This window comes from Pelmatolapia mariae, linkage group LG7 (assembly GCF_036321145.2).
Source record: "Pelmatolapia mariae isolate MD_Pm_ZW linkage group LG7, Pm_UMD_F_2, whole genome shotgun sequence".
In the NCBI taxonomy this organism is placed as follows: Eukaryota; Metazoa; Chordata; class Actinopteri; order Cichliformes; family Cichlidae; genus Pelmatolapia; species Pelmatolapia mariae.
In genome coordinates this window covers 30,101,696-30,125,202 of record NC_086233.1, presented here as the reverse complement: position 1 = coordinate 30,125,202, position 23,507 = coordinate 30,101,696, and the positions used below count along the sequence as shown (strand labels likewise).

At 41.1% G+C, this 23,507-nt stretch overlaps 1 protein-coding gene across 7 annotated transcripts in view; it reads left to right on the top strand.

The window, feature by feature from the left end:
* The window catches only part of LOC134630956 (PALM2-AKAP2 fusion protein), a 93,437-nt gene that overhangs the window by 41,218 nt on the left and 28,712 nt on the right, over window positions 1-23,507 (top strand). For 6 of the 7 annotated variants that reach the window (XM_063478788.1, XM_063478785.1, XM_063478784.1 and 3 more), the window contains 5 exons: window positions 736-850; window positions 1,640-1,661; window positions 2,479-2,604; window positions 3,510-4,340; window positions 11,159-11,244. In XM_063478788.1, the coding sequence (XP_063334858.1) occupies window positions 736-850; window positions 1,640-1,661; window positions 2,479-2,604; window positions 3,510-4,340; window positions 11,159-11,244 (1,180 nt within the window). The remainder of the gene's footprint in view (window positions 1-735; window positions 851-1,639; window positions 1,662-2,478; window positions 2,605-3,509; window positions 4,341-11,158; window positions 11,245-23,507) is intronic. The other variant, XM_063478789.1, reaches the window with a different exon arrangement.

Below are 23,507 nucleotides of genomic sequence, written 5' to 3'. Positions count from 1 at the left end.
AAATATCTAATCAGATATATGTGGTCTACTCATTCTAACAATCAGTGCACTTGTTTCTGTAAACTCCTTCAGATAAGATAAAAGTGTTCATGGTCGAAGGTGCAAACGGGACGACTGACCTCTACTAATTCTTGACTACTCCGGGAGAATTGTTGCTAGCATTGTTGTGAGCCATAATGTGTCTTTTACATGATGTCACACACATTGACTCACAAATTCCTGATATCCCAGAGGATTGTATCCTGAAGTAAGGAAGCTTGGTCCTCCTCCCTTACTGCTTCCTAGTATTGTTGTTGCATCCATCTCTTAAATGTCCACATGAGCATTATGTTTGTACTTCCATGTGAACATTTTAGGTGCAATTCAAAGGATGGCAGTAATGACTTAACAGTCCTTAACAGCCATTTCTTTAAAAGAAGTCATAATTAACTGAATGCATTTGCATTGGTGTTCTTAAGCCCTCTGAATAGCAAAAGCAGAAACATGTTGTTATCATAGCAACAGAGAGAAATGGTTCATAAACCTGCTGAAGGAGGATGTGGAGTTTTTCCTGTTGTACAAAGCTTTTAACCAGATGATGGCATGTTTTTCTTTGCAAGTTCTTTAAAACCTACCTTATCTACCTGGTCGTTTCTCATGTTAAGCATCTGGATGATATGCTGATGAAAATTGTGAACCTGACAATGAGCCACAGTTAACTTTGGATTTGTCTCTTGTGTTTTTGTGTATTTATAGGCTCGAGTCTGAAATCGGTGCACTCGAAAGTGAAGAGTCTCAGATTTCAGCCAAGGAGCAAGTTCTTCGAGAACGCCTGAAGGAGACAGAGCGCTCGATAGAAGACCTGCAGAAGGTATAAAAACATGAAGTGATTCAGGCATTGTTGAATCAGTACAGACTTACTATATCCCAGCCCTGCTCAGGATGTGCAAGTCTTCTTTTAGTAGTTCAACAGCTCATTTTAATTTACCAGCTGTGCCTTAGGTCATGGTAAATGGTATTCCGAATGAACTAACAAGTAAACAAATAACATTAAAAGTGCTCAAAAAAGATGGTCGTGCAATGTGTGATCAAAAAGTTTTTTGACTCCGATGATAAACAAGAAATGTGAATGATCCCTTTTGCACTTCTGCATCGCTACTGCTATTTGACCACTGGAACATGCCCATCTTCAGTTTCATATGCACTGTAATCAAACATTAGCTTTTGTTTCAAGCTGATCTGGTTTTCATGTTGACAATAGTCAGTTATAATTGGAGCTGCAGCTATGACCCAAGCACCTAACACCAGTCTTCAGTGGAGGAGTGCATAGTTTCTGAGACTGAAAGTGGCACACTGGGTTATGAGTCCTTTTTTTCCCACACTCATAGGGTTGTGCACTGTAGATTTATCCCCCAGGGTCAGTTTCTCAGTGGAAACATCTATTTCCTGCACATTTTTAGGCCACATCAATGCAATCCTTGCTCAGTAGCCATTCTATTTACCACATTTAGCTCCTTAGAGTTTGTTCTCATCCCCAAACTTGTTGGACTCAAGTAGCACCGAAAGTAGTAAACACAAAAATACAGAATTGACTGCTGGTGCACACTTTCCCCCAAAAAACGAAGTTCAAACTTCTTTTTTTGTCTTTTCTCTCTTTCAGAGTCTGATGTCCCAGGATGAAGGTATGGGCAATGACACCCATGCGAGCCTACAAACATAGACATGTTAACTGAAACTGCACAGAGTGAGGTGTGTGTGATGTGTGCATTTGTGTGTGTGGATAATAGTCTCGCTGAGGCAGGAGAGATGCAAGCCAGAGCTCGCTCCTGAACCCCCAAACACACACTAGCAGAAACTACATAGACACTGGCATGAAAAAGCACTCAAAGAGCGCGCGGCTCAGCGAGACTATTGAAGCTCACACACACACACACACACACACACACACACACACACACACACACACACACACACACACACACACGCACAAGGCCATGACTCTGCAGCCTGCAGTCACTGGCTTTATCCTCATCCCATTCACCAGCAAGCCCTGTAAGCCCCAAAAGCTTTGTTCCTGCTGTCACACACACACATAGACACACAAGAACACACACAAAGCAGTAACATATACACAAATACGGACACACACACACACACTTCTGCTGCATAAGCAACGAACCTCAGGGGTACTAGAGTTGCTGCGGACAGAGAAACAGAGCTGAGGAGAGTTAGATGGTGTGTGTATGGGTGGGTGGATGTGTTGAATAGAGGCGGGCAGGGTCACACATGGGTGTGGTTAGTTACCCTGTTGTGAGGCCGGACTGTTTGTGTGTTTTTGTATCAGGGTGGACTCCACATCATTGAGGTGTGTGTATGCGTGAATAACGGTGTGTGTTTGTGTGTATTGGCATGTAGCTAATGTAAGTGTGTGTGTGTGTGACTCACAGCCTCACAGCTACATCTCATTGTCATTTCCCCTCCTGTGCTCCTGCTCACTAGATGCCACTGGCTGCATGTCTGCTCCTCTCTCGGACTGCATGGACCCCGATCCCAACCACCTCGCCCTGGCCACGCAGCACCAGACTGGCCCACCTGCCCTGGGCGACAACGCCAGAGCAAGACCTGGTAAGACTAAGGGAGGAGAGGAGGGTAAGGGAGGGGGAGGGGGTGGAGAAGAGAAGAGAGAGTGAGGGAGGGAGGAAGGGAGGACAGGACAGGACAGTTCTGGGCCTCAGCCAAGTTGGATTATAACCTGCATAAACTCACATGGAGTCTGAAGCGGCACCGATACGTTTTCTCTAAACTAATCAAATCTCATAAACTTTTTTAAGTTAACTTAACCACATGTATGGAAGCACATGGGCTTCGGTGCTTTTCATGATTGTCTGTATTACAAAAACGTGGAAATTTAATTATAATAATGTAATGGATTATGTATTAGTAGGTGCTAACACAAGGTCAGCTTTGTATCGGTTGCAGAGGCCACATTATTCTTTACACAGGGAAGATACTGAGAGCATGGGGAAACTATTAACATAGCTTTTTACTTATCACCTTTAAAAAAAAAAGTAGGGGGAAATATATAAGTTTCACTACTATGCTTCACAATGCTGTAGATTTTGAGGTAAGGAAAGATCCACAAAATAAAATCTCAGCTTCTAGGGAACTGTGGGAAACGTGTAGTATAAAAAGTATTAAGCTTCAATTTATATATTTGTAGAATGCCAAACCATTTGTTCAGGCTTTGATCGAGATATTTTCCTTTTATAGTTTGATTAATTTTTGAGAATAAAATAAAATCCTGGTTATGTATTTTTTACTAATTGCACATTTAGCAGTAAACAGAAAACACTATGTCCTTGTCCTCACGCCTCACTTCATCCACTTTTTTCCTTCCCATCATCCCCCCTTCCCTTTCCTCACTCCAATCCCAAACCCCTCCACTGGTCCCCCACCCCTTCACTCTTCCTTCCTTGTTCCCCACTCCCTTTTTGCATCAAATCTTCCCTTCTCCCTTCCCTCCTTAACAGCCATGTTTGCCATGGAGATCAACGTGCAGCACGACCCGCAGACTGGTGAGCAGCGCATCCTCTCGGCCAATCGCGTGAACCCATTGGATGCAGCTTCACGTGGGGTCAAAGTCTACGACGATGGCAGAAAAGTGGTCTATGAGGTCACTTCCTCTGGGGGCGTGTCCACCACCACCGTAGAGAATGGCTGGAGCTCTGAACAGGTTGACCAGCTGATCCAGAGAGCTGCCAGACCTGTAGTACGAGGCGGGGACGGCGGGAGGGGTCAGGTGACAGTGACTCCAGCTGCCCCACAGGCGTATGTTTCTCCAGCAGATGTTGATGATCTGTCCCCGCCCTCCTGTGCCCCGCCATCCATCCCTTCTAGCCCACCAGCCCAGGTTACACTCCAGAGGGAAACCCGTCTGGGCATGATGCCCCCCTCCTCTGCTGCCGTCACGACCCAACCAACATCCTCAGGCCACCCGGGCACCGAGCTCACTTCCCCGCCCCAGGCCAGCGTGGAGCACCCAGTCACCATGGTGTTCCTCGGCTACCAGGACGTTGAAGACATGAGCGAGAGCAGACAACTGTTGGGATTCGACGGCGCTGTGAAGGCTGAGGTTGTTCTCATCGATGAAGATGATGAGAAATCACTGAGAGAGAAAACAGTCACCGACATCTCCGTCATCGACGGCACAGCAGCAGACCTCGTGTCGGGCCGGCCAGTCACGTCTGAAGCTGTCAGCACCGAACTGTCTTCTGATGGCCGTGAGCCTGACAGCACCTCCTCACCCCCTGCAAATCCAGAAGCCAACACGGTCCCCCCGCCCGGCCTCACCCCTGCTACAGGTACAGACAAGAGGAAACGCTGCCAGTGCTGCATCCTCATGTGACTGAATCTTCTCCCTTCTTCCACCCTTTTATTATTACCCTCTTCTCCTCTGTCTTTGGATGATTACTAACAGAAGCCCTGCCTTCCTCCTCCTCCACCTCTGGACTCTGATCGGCTGGCACACTCATACACGCATACACGCTCTTGTCTGACTGTTGACTTTTTACTCAGTTGCATTACCACCTCTACATCTCTTCTCTTTCATTATCCTCTCTGTCAACACGGAGGCTCTTTCTTTCCATCTGCCGTCTCCTCAGACAACACAGAATATTTTGGAAATTCATGCAGGAAGCAAGCTGCTGTATTGCTGCTATACTTGTGGTGAAATTAGACAGAGAGATGGACAAAATTGATACTGGTTGACAAAAAGTTTAAAGAGGGTCATACAAAGCCAATCTCAGCGGTCAATAAGACTTTATGGACAATCAACTCACATTGCTATGCTCTCTAACCAAACAGTATGTCTGGCTCTAAGGACAATCAAACAGCTCATCTCCTTTCTTAAGCCAGTTCTTAAAATATTAAAAAAGACAAACACAGCCTCAGTTATATATATTTTTTACTTCTTTACTCACTCACAACCCTCCTGCTGTTGTTTTAACACATAAGACACATAAACAACCACACACGCGACATACAAACTCAAACAACCAACTCCTTTCCTTGCGCAGTCTCTCACTGATGAGGAAGGAGAGGTGGGTACTCGTTGCCTTGGTTTCTTTATGTGCCTCTTTCATTCTACCACACTGATAGTCAGAGATTAACAGAGATTAGAAGTGAATAGATATTAATTTCTTTTTTTAATTAGCGAGCTAATTTTTTTTGTTTTTTGAAACTTAAAGGACTCTGAATTGTTGAGACAATGTTTTCCTTCAATGGGAAACCTTTGTCTTTGATGCTGTAGTTAATTTCTCTCTCTTTCTCTCATCCATCTGTCTCCATCTTCCTCTCTCTCTGTCGCTCGTTCTCTCTGGTGTTTCCTCCATTGACTTCAGCTATTCCACTGCTGAGGTCATTTCCTCTGATTCTGGCACTTCCTAACTCAACAGCCAATGAGAAGCTGTGGAACACCTTTTGGCAGCCATTAGGATCTGCACAGTCAATTTTCCAGTGTGTCAAAACACTACAGAGCACAGGAAGCTAAGGGCAGCTTAACAAACACTCTGGCAGTGAGGGAACACGCATTTATACCTATAGAAACAACCACTAACAGTCTGGGCACAAACATGTGAATAATGAATATTAATGAGCACTACCACTACTAAATTACAACTATAATAGCTGTGCTCAAATGAGCTTTTAGACAGTGATCATGTGCAAATTACACTCATCGGTTTTTTGTCCATTAAATTCACTTCATTGTCTCCAGCAGAGATCCATTATACTCTTTCAAGTGCAAAGAGACTGAAAACACTGCCAGCTGTTGCTATAGCTGTCAACCAGGCCCTCGTTTACAAGGGTGCTACAAATTATCAAGGCCTGGTTGTCATTATAACATAGTATATGTTACACTGCATTGGCTTGTTTTCAGAAAAATCTCTCAAAAGCAGCAATTGTGCTCATTCAGTTGAATGATAATGGATGCTCTGGAAAGACTTTACTTCATTTCAAGTGTCTTTCATGTTGGGTAGAACAGGGAGGATGGTGGTGCTCAATATAGATCTTTTGAAAAGATTTTTGGAGAGTTAATGATTACACTTTGCCATTGTACCCTGCAGAGAGACAAATGAATGAGGTCACTGAAGCTATGGGGACCAGATAAGAAGCACGTGATTGAAGGAAATGACTGCGCTTTTTCGGCCATGTTGGAAGGTTCTTATGACCCAGATAATTAGATTTAGGGGTGTTTTGTGGCTCAGGTGTGCCCCTTGATATAGGAACTATAAACATCATGAATATAACTAAATCTAAAACACCGAACGGAACCTAAACTATTTAACTAAATGGAATAAATTGGACACAGGATGCTAAACAATCATTTTTTTGAGTGCACTATTTTCCTTTCTTTCTTTTTCTTTTTTTTTTTTGCTTTACTCATCCTGATTCTACCGAAGAACATAGTGTTTTTTTTCCACACTATGTACCAACTCTGATCATCACAAATAAGAAAAAAAATAGTATTTATCAAAAACTAGCATATTTCAATAATCGCTTATTTTCTTATGTGGCTCTGTGCACAGCCATACATCCTTTTAATAAACATGCTTCAGTGTGATTGGCCACTGCTGGTGTCAGTCAGTCCAGCTGGCTGTGTGATTGGCTCGTCTGGTTTCCAGTGTAGATACAGAATGTAAATATGCTCTATATTTAGTGATGATTTTATTTTCCACATCTATATAGAGATCTAGAGATAATTATAGTTATTATGGTACTAGGCATTGTTAGAATGTCCTGTGATACCATATAATGACTGTATGAGTGCACACACGAGAGCTTTGTATAATTTCATTCTCTCACTTCACTGCTGTGTGTATTATTAACACCACCCATCTTATGACCACCACAAGCTTTTTTTGGCCAAAAATAAAATAGCCAGATGTACTAGACATAATTATTTTATTTATCTGCACAGAACAAGTGTGAAGGCTGGAGACATTCGCCTGTTCAGATTTACTGAAACATGAACAATTACCTATAGCTATTTGTTTTTAAATAGTGAGGACACTATGCAGAGAAGGGTTTTCTGGAAAGTATAATGTTAGTTTCACTAAAGTGTGAAGGCGATAGGAAGTAAAGCAGAGCAAAGAAAAGAAAGAAACACCTATAAATGAAAATACAAATCCCAAAATAGCAAGACGGATCTTGATATCAGAACCTGACTGATCCGGTTTGCTTGTTTGGGAATGTGCCTGTGTTTTTCATGTAATGCAAAGAGGTATACAGTGTATGAACAACAATTTGTTGAGTTTACCAGCCCCACTGCCACGCCTGCAGTACTCCTCTGACTCTGTAGGGGTCTCTGTTTTCCTGTCTGCCTGCCCTCATGATTGTATGCACTGTTAAAACAGAAAGGAGCCATTTTCTATTGTTCACACTTCTCTCTCTCTCTCTCCTTTCTCTGGTTATGACTTCACACTGTACTCCAGTCTTCACTCTCACTCTCTTGCTCTCTCTTTTCTGATGTCTGTATCTTCTCTCTATCTTTGGTCAATAAAGCTGAGTTTCTCCAGTTCCCCCCTGCTGTCTCTCGCTTGTTGTTCTTTCCATCTATCACTAACATTCACTTTTTTATTGGCTGCTGACAATGAGAGCACAAGCTGTCCTTACTGCACCCAGCTGTTATAATACCCACTGCCACTAACAAGCACGCACACTGTGTTTTCAATGGTCACCTAAGACACTCTGGACATCTACAAAGACACTTTACAGACCAGTATATATATCTCAGTTGTGATGGGTTTTTAATAGCATCCCTTTAAACTATACTGAATATAAAGACATTTAAAATGCAGTCGGTCAGTGTGAAGGAGAGGAAGGTGTATGGTTGTCTACAATTCATACATACAATTTTAAAAACAGTTTCAATAAGTTAGAAATTAGAGTCACTGTGTTGATGCACATTATCATTACTGAGAGGGCCCCCAGAATAATTGCATAGTATTAGTTACAAATATTCTATACACAACTATTACAAAATACAACAAAATCTTGAAAATATGGATTAACTGAATGCACAAAATGCATCATTTACAACATTTTTTTAATGTGAAATGGTTTGAATTTTGAAGTGGCCTAACTGAGACACTTTAACTGGCCTAACACAGACACTGTAACATGGTGTGAGTCTGTTCCTACAAATAATATCAGCATATTAATATAAGATGCTGTGCAAGTTTTTTTATGGATTTCCTTTACAGTATGACTTATCACTGTTTATGAAAATCTGCTCTAGTAGTGCTGCAACAGTCCTACAGGGAGAGATACTGGGAGTATGTGATATCTAATAAAATGATATGATTCAAAAGAAAAGGTTAATAAGACAAGTGTTAAGAAAGCATTCAGATTCCATGAGTAAAAGTACTAATTTTACACTCTAAAAATACTACATTACAGGTAAAACTATAAATGGGGCAGTGTATTTATAGCTACAAGAGAAAGAAAAACACTGGTATATATTTAGCATCTCAGTTCTACAACAGTCGGTGTAGGTTGGAGCTAATTATTAATCATTTCATTAGTGCTCTAAATATGTGCTTGCAAGTCACACTAATCATCTTTTTTTTTAATTGGAAAGAAATAACACTACTGACAAACATTCATCATCAGGCACAATACTTTCTCTAAGCAAAAGTTCAAACCAATAAATTGTAACAAATGAAAATTAAACAAATTTCAATTTAACAAATGAAAATTTGTTAAATTGAAATTTGTTAAATTGAAACAAATTTCATTACCCAAATCTATAACAAATTGTTATAGATTGGGGTAGTTCAATCTATAACAAAGCATGATATTGTGCAAGCTGAGCACAGCTACATTCCACCATTGGGCACAACCTCAGGAAGGTAAGTATTTGAGAAGGTAGATAAGAAGGAATGTAGGAAGGAGGGCAGAATGACTAACAGGCGAATTTACTTTTAGGAAAGTAGCGGGCAGTTACAAGGAAGTACAAGTACACTAAACAGTACACTAATAAACAGAATCACTTGTCCACTCATCTGATTTTATTGACAACTCACAACTTCACAACAGTAAAAGAAAAGGGTGAGGTAGAGAAAAAGAACCTGTCACACTATGAATTTTGCACTACAGAAACATGGACAAATAGTGCTCATAAAGCACACTTCTGTAGGACTAACAGTACATTAGCAAACAGTAAACCCCTCAAATTTAGTTATAGAGATTCCTTTTACACAGCAGCTGTGCTGTATCATCTTTCCTAATAGTTTGTGTTTATATTGGTTTGCAAATCTTTTCCATAAGATATAACTCAGGGTGATAAATGATTCTGTTAGGGAAGTCGTGACAACCAGTATCTGGAAATAGCAATCAGGTTGCATACACACTCTCAGTGCACAGGATGGGTGTGTATTGTGTGATAATCAACAGTAATTGACTTATCTTTAGCCAATGGCAGCCTAGTGCCTTTAACAGAAACCAGGACTGCTGATAATTATTGCACACACAGGCATACTCACACACCACAGGATAATAATACATGTGCCAAGAGCTACTCCACTATACGAGCATGCATCATTGAGATGAAGGAGATTTGGCCAGCTTCAAGCCCCCTTATTCACCTGCACAGAAGTTCCTCTTATATCACCTGAACAGAAGTTCAGTAACGCTAAAGCACAAGAAACAGAGTAATGATGGAAATTAAAAAGGTGGAGCTAAGAGTGCACATGGCATAAAATCATTAAAAAAAACAGCAAAAATGGAAACAAATTCAAAAGAGAAATCATATGACAGATGCGACTAATGTACAATGTAATCATCCTGAGTTTTAACAGAGTGCCAAGTCTTATTTCCTTTTATACTACAAGGTTTATTACAGGTCTACCACTACTGGTGCTGATGCTACTAATTCTGCTACTGCTACCACTGCATGCCACCTTTACTAACACCACTTTCATTAATTTCACAGCTGTCCTTGCTATTGTTCTTTTTAGTTTTTCCATGCCAGAATGTAGTTGTAGGATGCAAAGTGATATCAGATTAATAAGCAAAAGCACTCACTGAAGTGTAAGGTAGTTTCATGGTGTAGCAGAGTTTAGTATTGAATAGTTTCATCTATAATGCTTTAGAAATGACATTATATTTTACAAATATTAACAGTAATATGTGCAAAAGCTAAACCATCTAAAAAGCAGCAATAATAGAATGTTAATCAATCAAACTTGTAATCAAACCTTAAAGAACTCTAAATTTAAGTCTTTTATTTTAGAACAACAGTAAAATTGCTGCTGCTAACTGCTAACTACTGTAGCTTCAGCAGTGGCAAAATTAGCATAGTTGTGACAGGCATAGTAGTAGCAGGAGTTTAGCCAGTACTATCAATGATTGTCCTGTAGAAGCCCAGTAGAAGTAGTTTCAGAATGAATCTTATTTTGACAGATCCATGCTGATATTTTCTACTCCTACAGCAGTGTTGCTTCTTCATTTGCAGTGAGCATGGGTGTAAGATATGAAATCAGATGTAGTCCCAATGAGGAAGAGGGTCAATAAATGGGCAAAGAACCTGATCAAGGGAAACTACAGCCACAGCGTTTGATGAAGCATAAAGATTTACTGTCAGCGTAATGCTAGTGCAGATTAGAGAATTTTTAAAAATTAACAACAGACCACAAAGGCATATGCAGAGGCATATGAATCCGACCCATACATATTCCCAAAGGAATAGGTTAGATGCTTTATCTGATAAACTTTTAGAGTATCATAGATCTGCATGTAGAATATTAGGCTAAAAGAGGGTTATTTATTTACTTCATAAGAAATATAAAGAAGGTATTCAGTAAGTGAAACGCTCATAGTTTATACTGACTGATATGTTCTCAAGAAGTCAAACCTGGGATCAATCATTGTCCTGTGTTTTGTGTTTGGAAGTGTCATCAGAGGTTTGGTTTTTAAGCATTTCTAAGTATTGAAGCATGTAATAATTGTGTTAATTTTGGTCTGATTATAGATCCACAGTGCAGGTCTCCAAAGGTGAAAATTAATCTAAAATTTGGTACCAATAACTTCCTGTTTGTTTGTTTGTTTGTTTGTTTGTTTGTTTGTTTGTTTGTTTGTTTGTTTGTTTGTATGTTTGTTTGTTTGTTTGTTTGTTTTCCAGTCTACAATCAGACATCTGGAGTTACTTTGACAACAGCAAATGGATGCCAATCTCCAACTGCAAACACAAATCTTCACACTGCTATGGTGAGTAACATGTATACAGAAGTCAAGCAAGTTTAATTTAAAACTTCATATTGCATCTAGAAAAAGGGCAAGTGTTACCTCACAGTATTATTCACATAATGTGTTCAAACATTAGTCAGAAACCTTGGTTTGATATATAAAGAGGGAAGGACTACCCCAGATAGCTCTCTGCCATGAAACCTTTTATGATGTGGTTCTAGAGAGGACTACTTGTCCACTTTTGTTGAAGGGTCAGGAATATCAGCTTCCAAGTAAGAATTTCCATAATCCACTTCGGATTATTCTCTCAACTGAGAATGCTCCTAAACCAGTATTATAATCTCTTACTGGAAAATGCCTCATTAGAAATAATTCAAAATAAATGAGTTTAAATGACTCACATCCAGGCTTTAATACTGCTATATTCAGAGTAACGGTGAAATATTAGTATGCATATAAACATAGTCACTGATGTTAGACATATTCTCGTGTTTAGAATACCAGTACCAGACATACTACTTCTTATGCAGTATGGTAACTTTCAAGCATATGGGTCTATATTAAAACCACCCAGTACAGTTGGTATTGTGCATAACTGATATAGGATTTGTAACATTTTTCAGTACATAAGCAGTACTCAGATCATCAAGTTCAAGTTAAAGTGGCAATATTTAACTTTTGTTGGACTGTTAGAATGAATCTTTGGGAAAAAGAAGATTTTGGAAATTCCTGCAAAAATATTAAACGTGCGCTTGTAACAAACTAGTTTGAAGAAAGCAGAATAGAGTGAAACAATATATGACAATAAAATAAAACATGATAAAATAAAGTGACCCGGTACAGTTAAGAAAAATAAGGAAAAATAAACAATAAGGAGCTCAATTAAGTAGAAAACATAAATCTCCAAAAGTTGATTCTGTTCATCTGGACGTAGCGTTTTCAGTGGGAGAAACGTTTCGTCACTCATCCAAGTGACTTCTTCAGTCTCAGCTGACTGCAGGTTTCCCCAATCTTATAAACAGTACATTTGCATAATGATTGAAACCAGCCCACTGAAGGAACAATGGGCTGGGAGGTCAGTTCCTTCATCATAATTATGCAAATTCTCATGACCATTGATCAACAACCACTGATCAACGCCCACTGATCAAAGCCCACTGATCAATGGCCATGAGTACCATTCACAAAGAGTTGTGGAATGGCAGCAATCACAGCATTGTAAGATGGTGAAAGATGTACCCTTAGGCCCCCTCCTCGATTCAGAGATGGTCTTTCCCTTTTCACGTAAATGGCCTCCTTGACTCCGCGCTCAAACCAGCGTTCCTCCCTGTCCGGGATGTGTACATCCTCATCATTGAAAGAGTGTCCACTGGCCTGTAGGTGTAAATAGACTGCAGCGTCCTGGCCTGACGAGGTGGTTCTTCTGTGTTGTGCCATCAGCTTCGCCAGAGGTTGTTTGGTTTCCCCACAGACACAGCGGCCAGGGAAGCAGAAGAACATCACATCAAGAAGGCCCTGACTAAATGTGGTTATCCCAGCTGGACTTTTGTCAAAGCTGGGAAGGCGCCAAGAGAAAGCTCCAGCCGATCCAGGAGAGAAGGACAACCACTGCCTAAGCGAAAACCTGTAGTGATCCCGTATGTCAGGAGTATCGGAACAGTTGAGATGCATTTTTTCTAAACACCGGGTCTCTGTGGCTTTCGAACCCCAAAACACGCTGCGCCAAAAATTGGTCCACCCCAAGGATCGGGTCCCCCGACACAAACAGAGTAACATAGTGTACGCTGTTCAGTGCCAGTAGGATTGCCAGGATTTATACATCGGGGAAACCAAACAACCTCTGGCGAAGCGGATGGCACAACACAGAAGAGCTACCTCGTCAGCTGAGACTGAAGAAGTCACTTGGATGAGTGACGAAACGTTTCTCCCACTGAAAACGCTACGTCCAGATAAACAGAATCAACTTTTGGAGATTTACTTACCTGGATGATTGAGAATGCATCAACACGTAGAAAACTTAAAGTTAAAAAAGAAAGACCTTCACTTAGTGAAAGTCTATAATAGAATGCCACGTAAAAGGCTAAATGTAATGTCGTTAAGTGAAAAAGAAGGCTTTCACAAAGCTTTCTAAAGTAAGTGCACCCGATGATTGTAGAATTAACTTTACCAGCAATAACTTGAAGTAATTCTAAATGAGCTAAAACAGGTTAAAATCTGGACCATGACTGCCCCACTCCAACACCATGATTCTTTTCTTTTTGAGCCATTCTCTGGTAGATTGGCTGCTGTGCTTGGGATCACTGTCCTGTTGGATAAACCAATGCAGACATGCTTTATTTGTGGAAGAGACAGCCTCACATTACTCTAGTCAATTTCAGTCAACTCATGGTCTGCAAGGTTCCCTCGTCCTACGGCTGCAAAACAAGCCAAAATCATCACCCATGCACTACCATGTTTGACAGTTGGTCTGAGGTGTTTGTGTTGCACTTGTCATGCAACTGCACGTGTCCCTAACCATCGTGAATCCTCACGTTAACTTTTATTTAGTACAAAAAAGCTAGCATTCATCCTCCAGCTTCACTGTGTTTATATTATACTAACTATAGCTGTGTAGCTTTTAAAATGTATTCCACTACAGATTACAGAATACATGCCCCAAAATGTATTTTGTAACATGTTACGTTACTCAATGAGAGTAATGTATTCTGAATACTTCGGATTACTTAATATATTATCAAGAGTTTTACAACTACATGAATGTACTATTGCTGTGTGATTTATTACTATTACTGAAGGATACTCGCCATACCAATACCAACTAGATTTTTAAATCTTAATATAAAATGAGTAACAGTAGGGTGGACATTAGGTAAGGCTGCACTTTCTGCAGCGATCTCGTACAGAAAACTATTCCGTGCATATATAAAACAGGTCCGCAGCTTCAAACGGTAGTAAAGGGACCTCTGGCTAATACGTCGGGTTCTGTGTCGGGCTCATAGCCAAAAACTAGCTTTACTTTGTTGTCTGGGTCAAGTTTGCTAGCGAGAGACAGAGAGAGGCGTTGAAATGCTGCTCCAACGGAACTTATTGTTACTGAGGAAAACACGAACACAGAGTACAGCCGAGTCTTAATAGCTTACTTACAACTGGGCTACACTGCCCATGAGGCTACAGGCTACAGGCTATGCCTGTAACACTCTGCCTATTGCCTTCATATTAAATAATTTTTTGAACAAAAGTTTTTTAAAATATTTCTTCACGTCATTATGCGGGCTGCAAGTAGAGGTGACATGGGCCGCGACATTGAGACACAGGCATTAGAGCCTCTTAATGCGTGTTTTGTTTGGGTTTCCACCGGCGTGGATTTACCAAAAATAGAGAGGGCATAGCCTAACATATGAAACAGGAAAAGACCGCCGTGTAATCCATTTATTTCAACAAAGTAACTGTATTCTGAATACCACCTTTTTAAACGGTAACTGTAACGGAATACAGTTACTCATATTTTGTATTTTAAATACGTAACACCGGTACATGTATTCCGTTACTCCCCAACACTGCTAGCCACCATGTAGCACATCATTATACCAGCTTGCCCCTTCAAACATCAGTGCTGTTTAGTTTTCTGTCTTCATTTGGAAGTGATAGCAGAGCTGTATGTTTCAATTCTTCTGAAATCCCTCAGTCAGATTGTTACATTGTTACACCTGTGTAAAGCAGCCGTACTGATCAGTGTTCATTTGACTTTGGGACCAGAAGCGGAGTTTGGACCTGGAAACGGCTAATGACGTCAGACTTAAAGACGGGATAACCCTCTTAAGTCCTAGCGTTAAGGGTGCACTTACTTTCTCACAGGACTACAATCATTCACATGACTCTGCATTAAATTACACCAATGGTTAAAATGAGTAAAAATGTAAATTAAATGTAAAAAATATGAATAAAATATAACTAAAATTATTAAATAAAAACCAGTAAAAACTTTAGCTCAGTAGATGACATGGCATAAAACTGGACTAGACTATTCACTGGTATAAATATAACTAGACTATTCTAGAATGTAAGTATTTCAGTAAATATTCTAACTTCAGAATCCTTTAGAGTTCTAGAGCAGTGTTTCTCAAACTGTGTTACGTGTACCACTAGTGGTGCTTGCACTCTCTCTGGTGGTACGCAGGAAATTTCCAATTTTTTTTTAGATTAAATAATATACCATTGTGGAGGTATGCAAAGACGACATGAGAGTTCCCGAGGCTCTTCTGGGAGCCGGAGTCAACCAGAAAACGTCTCCCTGAGCGTGAGTCCTCTATGAAGAGCAGCCTTTGCTTATCGCCAGCAGTTGCAGCCGCTACAGAGCGCTGGCGGGCTCGTTTCCCTGGGCCTTAAAACTGCAAATGCATCATTGAGATGAAGGAGATTTGGCCAGCTTGAAGCTGGCCAAAACTGCTGCCATCCCAGCCACCATCGGAGGACCCAGGAGAATCGGTGGGGGCGCGGGAGATGCCGTCAGTGAATCGGGAACTATCGCCTGGATGCCGAAGCTCCTGGTAGCCAGGAGAATGCAATCCACTTCTTCTGTGAGTGAGCGGTAATCCTTCACGGCCAGCAGCGGGGAGCTGGCAAGGCCAGCTCACACCGGCATCTGTCGGAAGAAGATGTGAGTGAAGAGGAATCCACTGTCATCCATTCCTAGCAAGGACAGCATGCTCTCCATGAGCTCGAGAGCGGTACCATCACACGGCCCAAGAGAGAGAGGAGTTTCTTGACCCGCTCTGCATCTGAGAGGGAGTAGCACTGCAACAGCAGCAGCGCCTTGAGAGCGGTGTATTTCCCTTGGGTGGGGGCATCCCGGAGAAGGGTCATCACACGGCAGGTGGACAGCGGAACCAGCGAAGCCACCACATGATGGTATTTCGTGTCGTTGGCTGAAACGCTATGAAGAGCAAACTGAGCTTCGACGTGCACGAATCAAGAAGGAGGGTTGTGAAGCCGAAAATCCGGCAGCTTAACCACCAAAGCAAAAATTAAAACATACAGCTCTGCTATCACTTCTGACTTAAATGAAGACAGAAAACAAAACAGCAGTGGCATTTGTAGGGTTACTGAAGTTGGGCTAGCTGGTATATAATGATGTGCTTTGTGGTGGCTAGCTACACAGCTATGGTTAGCACATTATAAACACACTTTTTTCACGTCACGCTTTGCGCCACGTTATTGTTTACATGAGATGAATTGCAGAATGGCAGATAGAGACAAAATACTGTTACTGTTAATCTTACTATCTTCAGGTTTTACATGCTTACATATGCACACGCAGTTACTGTCCCTCCATTTACAAAGTCAGAGGCATCACGGTGTAATTATTTTACGTGTAGTTGTTTTTTTCCTGTGTAATAATATTCAACACTGCTATCAATACATTTTTCAAAAAATGCCTCTCTGTGAAAAATGGGTCCAAAAACATAAACAACTGTGGGATACTGTTTGTCCGTGATTTAGACAGGGGGAACAAATCCTGGCAGGATCAGCCTGATATTATTTGTATCCCACTGTAACTTTACTGTATAAAGAGCTAACATCTCCAAAATGTCAGGAGTAGTTAGTCATTACAACAAGTGTTTGTGAACTAAAAATCAAGATTGTGGGATACTGTTTGTCCGTGATTTGAAGAGCCCAGCGCGTGCTCCCGACGCAGGGAAAACCAATTCTGCAGGGGAGACCTACCTTGGCATTTGTGCAGGTGAAGCCAAAGGGAAGATATGCTTCACCATATTTTCTAGTCTTTGGCTTAGAATGAAGTTGGTTTGGAAACATATTCAGCTATGCTTCATCTCCTGCTTTGCGTTTGTGTGGGAGCCCCGTGCTAGCAGTGTCCAAGCGTTTTTTTTTCCTTTTCATACCGCCCCCCCCCCCCCCCCCCCCCGCGCCCCCCCCTGCAATGGCTCTGCGCCCCCCCTAGGGGGCGGGCCCCACACTTTGGGAAGCTCTGACTTAAAGATTGGATATCCCACCTGCTGTAAATGTTTTAATGCAGTACAGGTGTTATTTTTATCATTATGTCACATCCTGTTTATGACAGTTAAAATAAATAACATTCACATAAGAAATAAAATTGTCTCGTGTAAACTGTATGTGGTTTTAAATAGGCCTATACTACTGTACTTTAATGTTGGTCATAAGGGTGGTACTTCAAGAGCCATATATTTTATGAGGTGGTACTCATTGTGAAAAGTTTGAGAACCACTGTTCTAGACTGTTCCAAGTTGTTGTTCCTCAGAAAATGCCACACCAGCACATTTGAGAGGGAGGTGTTTGGGGGGTTATCAGAGCAGGAGGTGTAGGGGCTGAGAGGTGGGGTACAGAGGCAGGGGAGAGAGTGGGGCCTGGCCGGGCTGCAGTCAGATTGTTTTGTGGCTGAATAAATGAATGAATGAAAGGCAGCACGGTGGTAACCTGATCCGCGCGGGTCGGCCTCATTGTGCTTGGCTGCAGCTCGCGCTGGCTGGTCGCTCTCCGATTGTCTCTGGAACGGGACAGAAAACACTCCCAGGACCTCGCGAGCCCTACATTATTCAGCGCGCGTGCCTAAAAAAAAAAAAAAGGTAGAGCTAGGGAGAGTGAGAGAGAGAAAAGGGGCAAGCGGAGAAGGGGGAGAGAAAAAAAGAGGAGGAGACCGCTAGTTGGAAAAGCTGGCGCGTAAAAGGAGCTCAGTCCCATCTCAGTCAGAAGCCACTGTTACCGTTATTACCGCCCCTGGGAGCACGTGAACAACCGTTAGGCTACTTCTCTTGTTCGTTTGTTTTATTTAACGTCCCACCGGCGGTTGGTGCCGCAGTTTGAACTGAGGTGAACGCTGAAGAAGAAGAAAACGTAGGAAGAAAAGAAGAAGTAACGGTTAGTCCGTTTCCTCCGCCGGTAAAAACCAAAAACTAATCCCGGTTATTATCCGCTAATTGGCCGGTCTTAAGGAGCTCCGGAAATCAGCGATTTGCTGCACATCAATCTCCACTCAGGTAGATTAAATTATAACATAAGTAGTTCCTAAAACATAGCGGAAATGTGTCTGAGCATAAGTTTATGCTGGGAACTCATTCAGTGAAAGTAAAACGGTTGCTTTGGGGGAATGGCGTGTGTGTCAGCTGGACGGGGGGTGTCCTCTGGGGTTTGTTAGCATGCTGAAGATGTTGTCAGCTGTGCATGTGTGTATGTATGTGCTTCTGGTTAATAGAAACAGAGCCTTTAATTACACTGATTATCTTTAGAGTGGGAGGACACAGGATACTGCACTCTCCTCTACTGAGAGAAAAAGAGAGGGACAAGCAAAGGAGGTCAGTGGACCAGACTGCTTGCTGCAGTAGTCTCTACAGCATGTCTATCTCTCTTTCTCTTTGTGCACCTCCTCCGCCTCCTCTGCATCACTTTAACCTAGATATAGGAATGACCTTAACCTGGTTTCCATCCCCCATCCAGCATACTGAATGACTGGGCAGAACCAGAGGGAAGTTTTATTAATGCTGCTATCAGTATTTGTTTTGTTTTTCTATGTTCCATTATTGTAGCTTCTCTTTTCTTGTATCTTAATGGCTCATTTTTCAAGGGCTTCTTCAGTTAGGTCACCTTGACCCTGAGCTGGAGGAGCAGCTAAGAAAATTGATGGATGTGCAGTTAGATAAAGGTCCTGGTATTGTGAAAAACATCTTGGTCAAGTTGCAGTATACACAGTTTCTGCCACGCCCCTGCCCAAACAAAAAACATAGGGGTTGCATTTTTGAAGACTAAGTATGTTATGTTAACATTTTATTTTAAAGGTGAGGTAGTTACAGAGTAATAGGCGATTATAGTAATAAGGGAAGCTAGAGAAAGAGCTGCCAAATGAAGCCAGACTTCATTTGTTTGCTGGAGATTTTTTTTTTTTTCATTCTTTTCTTTGCTCATAGCTGTTGCCAAGCAACTTGAAATTCTTTACTTTGAAAATCTTCTTGCTCACTGGTGAATGGACATTGCTAAGGTGGATTTCTTTTTTTTGTAATCTAATCAGTGAATGACTTGACTTGATCCTGGAAATGTTCAATTATCGCCATGCCGTTTTCAGTTTTCAATAGAAGCATATATTACTGATGTTGCAGCTGAAAGTAAATAACCAACTTAACTTGACCCTGTTTTCTCATCACTTCCAGTTTTGCTGATTGGTTTTGATCTCATTGATTGATTTTACTTCATGGTAGATTTTCCTTGAGTACAGCTTGCTGGTACAATGCCAAAGGCACGATGGAGGCTTTGAACATTCTTCCAGTCATCTTGTAAAGAGATCCCCCCCCCCATTTAACAGCATGTATTTACTTTTCACTTGGTTTACACAGCAGTTTCAGTAATACAGGCAAACACAGCCAACTGGGAAGAGGAAGTAAAGAGGCCAAGACATCACCAAAGCAGTATGATCATGGAATTTTAACCCAACCAGGAGTGAAATCTTTGGGGCTGATGCATAGACACATTGGTTTTTTAAGTCCTGTTATGAAGCTGTTGTCACCTTGGATAATACTTCTTTCTGACTTTAATGGCTATAATTTATAAAATTAACTTTTTTAAATGTTGTGTATAGGGCTGCCACGATTAGTCGACTAGTCACGATTACGTCGACTATCAAAATCGTCGACGACTGATTTAATAGTCGACGCGTCGTTTGAAGTTTTGTAAGATCACAAAAGACGCAGGAATAAGTAGTAGGATTTAAGAGTGTAATAACAGACTGAAACAGAAGATGGCAGCACTGCATGTACAAGGATGCCAGCTGCCATTAAACCCCGAAGAAGAAGAAGTAGCTCTGTCCCAGAATTCATAGCGCAGCCCAGCTCAGTTTCCAACAATGGCGGCAGCTAGTTAGTTTTAATATTACTCTTATTATTCTTTCTGGGTCACAAAATAAACGTTTAACATATTTTCAGGCGAGAAATTAACTGTGTAAACCTCAAATATCTGCTCAGTTTATCAAGACACCACATATTTTCAAAAGCGCTCCGACGTTTTCGGAGACGTCTGTTAACCCACTAGCTTGATAGCTAGCCAGGGGCAAGGCTCACTAGAGCCCGTGAGAACACCGGACTCCCGGCAAATCGTTTTCAAACCCACCGCCGTCTTTCGCTATTCAGGTTAAACATACATAAGTCACTTAGATAACTTAAAAATGTTATTGTTTGGCTTTTTTTAGTATTTTAATTGTTCCTAAGTAAATCGGTTTGGCTGAGATTAAAGTTATAGTTTTTACACAGCTGAATAAACGTCAAGCAGACAACTGGTTATCAGAAGTGTGAGATGCTCGAGAATATACTCCGGTGTCCCGTTATATTTTATTTTATTTATTTTTTTTTTTTTTTATTTTTTTTTTTAACCTGTCCCGTTTGGTTCTTTTGCCATCAGAATTATTGTCTAAAGGCGAAGAAAGATGCCCAACGGATTTACTTTACCAAATGGACCATCCCAGCCTTGCCGTAATGGTCCATTTGATTCAAGTTTTTATTGTTTATTTTATTTTCACTTGCTGAATACGGGACAGACTTGACTGGAGGAGAGAATGTGGAGAAAGAAAGAGGGAAAGAAAAAAACCTGAGAAGAGGGACGGGGAAAAAGGGCAAAAAACAAAAACCAACAGAATAAGCAGACAAAAAAATACATATATCGATCACCTGGATCACCTGTTGAGAAAGAAAAAAGAAAGCAAGCAGAAGAAAACGAGAGTAATAAACAACATCACAATGATATATGAGAATATGACAGTAAATATTAAACATTATTGTGCAGCACGTGAGATCGACCCGTTATATTTTAGATAGCAAGGAGTTTATTAAACTTCACCGAAACAATCTGCAAATTTCATTAAAATTTAATAAACTATCATCTTGTCTTTATTTTTAGTTAGCACATACCTTAAACACTTAAAGCTGTAAGTTAATGATAGTTATATAAGAGCAGATGCATGCTGGTGCAATAAGCTGTACGTTTTACGTCCAATGGATGCATGATCTGATTAGTCGACTAATCGCAAAAATAATCGGTGACTAGTCGACTATCAAAATAATCGTTTGTGGCAGCCCTAGTTGTGTACAGTATGGCCTGAAAGTAGCAAGAGATGAGCACATAAAGTCACCAGGAACTATCACATTAGGAAAAACTGGCAAAAATTGTGGTGTGTGCAAAGCTTTTGCAACTGTATGCAATCAACTTGCGATCTTGCTGCCTTTGAAATGGTTGCTTCAAAGACAAGGACCAGGTCTATCAAGCCAGAACCTCATAGATTTGAAAGTGAAATTACAAAATTCCTCCACAAATAGAGTTGTAGTTGGTGCAGGTTGATGATTTAACTCCAGAAGGACAGAGATGCACTGTAACATTGTTTTTTTTAGGACTATAACCAGAATATGACCAATGGCAAACAGCTGAGTTGAGTCAAGTCCCCTGATGCAAAGAAATGAGTTGCGGAGGAGTTGGGTTTAGTCTGTCAGTACAGACTGACCCAGGTTGAGTGCAGTCAGTCTGAGTCAGATCTCGATTGTTTGGATACAGGTTGCCTCCCACCAGGCGACCTGTGCAAGTGCCTTCCATTAAAAATTGTTGCCCAGAGGTTAAGGATGTTGCACACTCAAACTTAGGCAACCAGTTGGTTAATTCAGCTACATATAATCACTCTCTGACAAAAAATTTAATGAAATCACCAGGCAACCAGTAATTATTCCTAGTAGCAAGGATGTTGCCACCCTATTTTTACACTAGTATTGCCAAACTTAAAGTGATTACTGAGGTAACAGAGGAAAGGAGCCAGTGGCCATTTTCCCATACTTCTACACTACTGGAAGCCTTTTTGCATCCAGAGTCACTTTTATTATAGTATTTAGAGGCTTATTTTTTGGGGGGGTGGGGGATTTTTGATGATGATATATTTTTTCAAAGTTTACCTGGCATGTCCCACTTCAAAATCTAAAAGAAATGTACACCCTCACGCCTCCTGCAGTTGCTCTCTGGTCTATGAGTCAGGCCCATCCCATAGCCGGAGAACCACTGTTTTATAGTAGTATAGTCATAAAAAAAATGTAATAATCAAAAACCATAACTGATTTAAATTTGACCACTGTGCATATCAAAATATTCTCTTTGTGAAGCATAAAATTGTATCCACCATCCCAGCACACCTGTATAAAATATAATGGGGTCATAAATGATGTCACAAGGTCACTTTACTTTCCAAAAAGCTGGGTCTCCTGATGGCCTATAACTCTCACATAGAGTGACAAACCATCCCTTTTATCTGCAGAACTGCATCTTTGTAAAACACAGACAAATATCTCAGTCAAGCCCATTGTGAGATTTTGGCCCTTGTCTATTGAGTAAAGTTCAAAGTTTAGAGGTAAACAGGGTTATGGTAGAGATTCAAGTCTGTTTTATCACCCAGACTCCATTTAGAATAGCTGTTCATGCGTGTTGACTATTTTGTTAGGTCATCATTTGAAATCGCTAGCTGGTTCTGGAAATCACGAAGCCACACAGCAAACTGCCAATTCAGGCAGACTGTTTGCCAATACCTCTGTTAGGCCCAGTGACAGAAAAAATCACAGCCAGCTCTCCAATTCGATTCTATAGTTGATGACAGGATGTATCTACCACATACTGAATGTCCCATTGAGAGAGTCAGTGGCTATTAGAAAAGCACATTTTCCATCCACACCCCACTCAGCACTATGGATAGTGCAAGGACATTGACAGGAACAACAAAGTTATCAGTGATGTCTACCTCAAATCTCTCCTACTTCCAGGAAACACACACACACGCACACAATCACAGGTTATGTAACAGCTGTGTGTTTGATAATGCTGAGGCTTGCTGAGCCAAGAGTACACAGGAGGTGGAAATAGAAATAGGGTCCTGCAGGAGGGATGGGATGAGAGAGGCCGACAGGTTGACAAAGGATAATAGATATGGAGAGGGATAAAGGATGGAGAGGTTAGTGATGGTGTTAGTTGGAACACTGGATGGAAAAAGAGTGAAGAAAACGTGCGAAAGGAGGTGGAGGATGCTGTTAAGAAGCCTGTCCAACCTCAAAGTTCTCGAAGTGTTGTTGACATTAACTGGCCAATCGCCTTTTACCGTCTGAGTTTTTGATGGGCCTTCAGTAGCTGTTTCCGAAGACAAAGTCCAAATAATACAGTGAGTAGTGCTCAATGGATACAACACATTGTGACAATACAGTAGACTGTGACCTCTTTGTACACAAATATTGAGTGTATTATCAGCT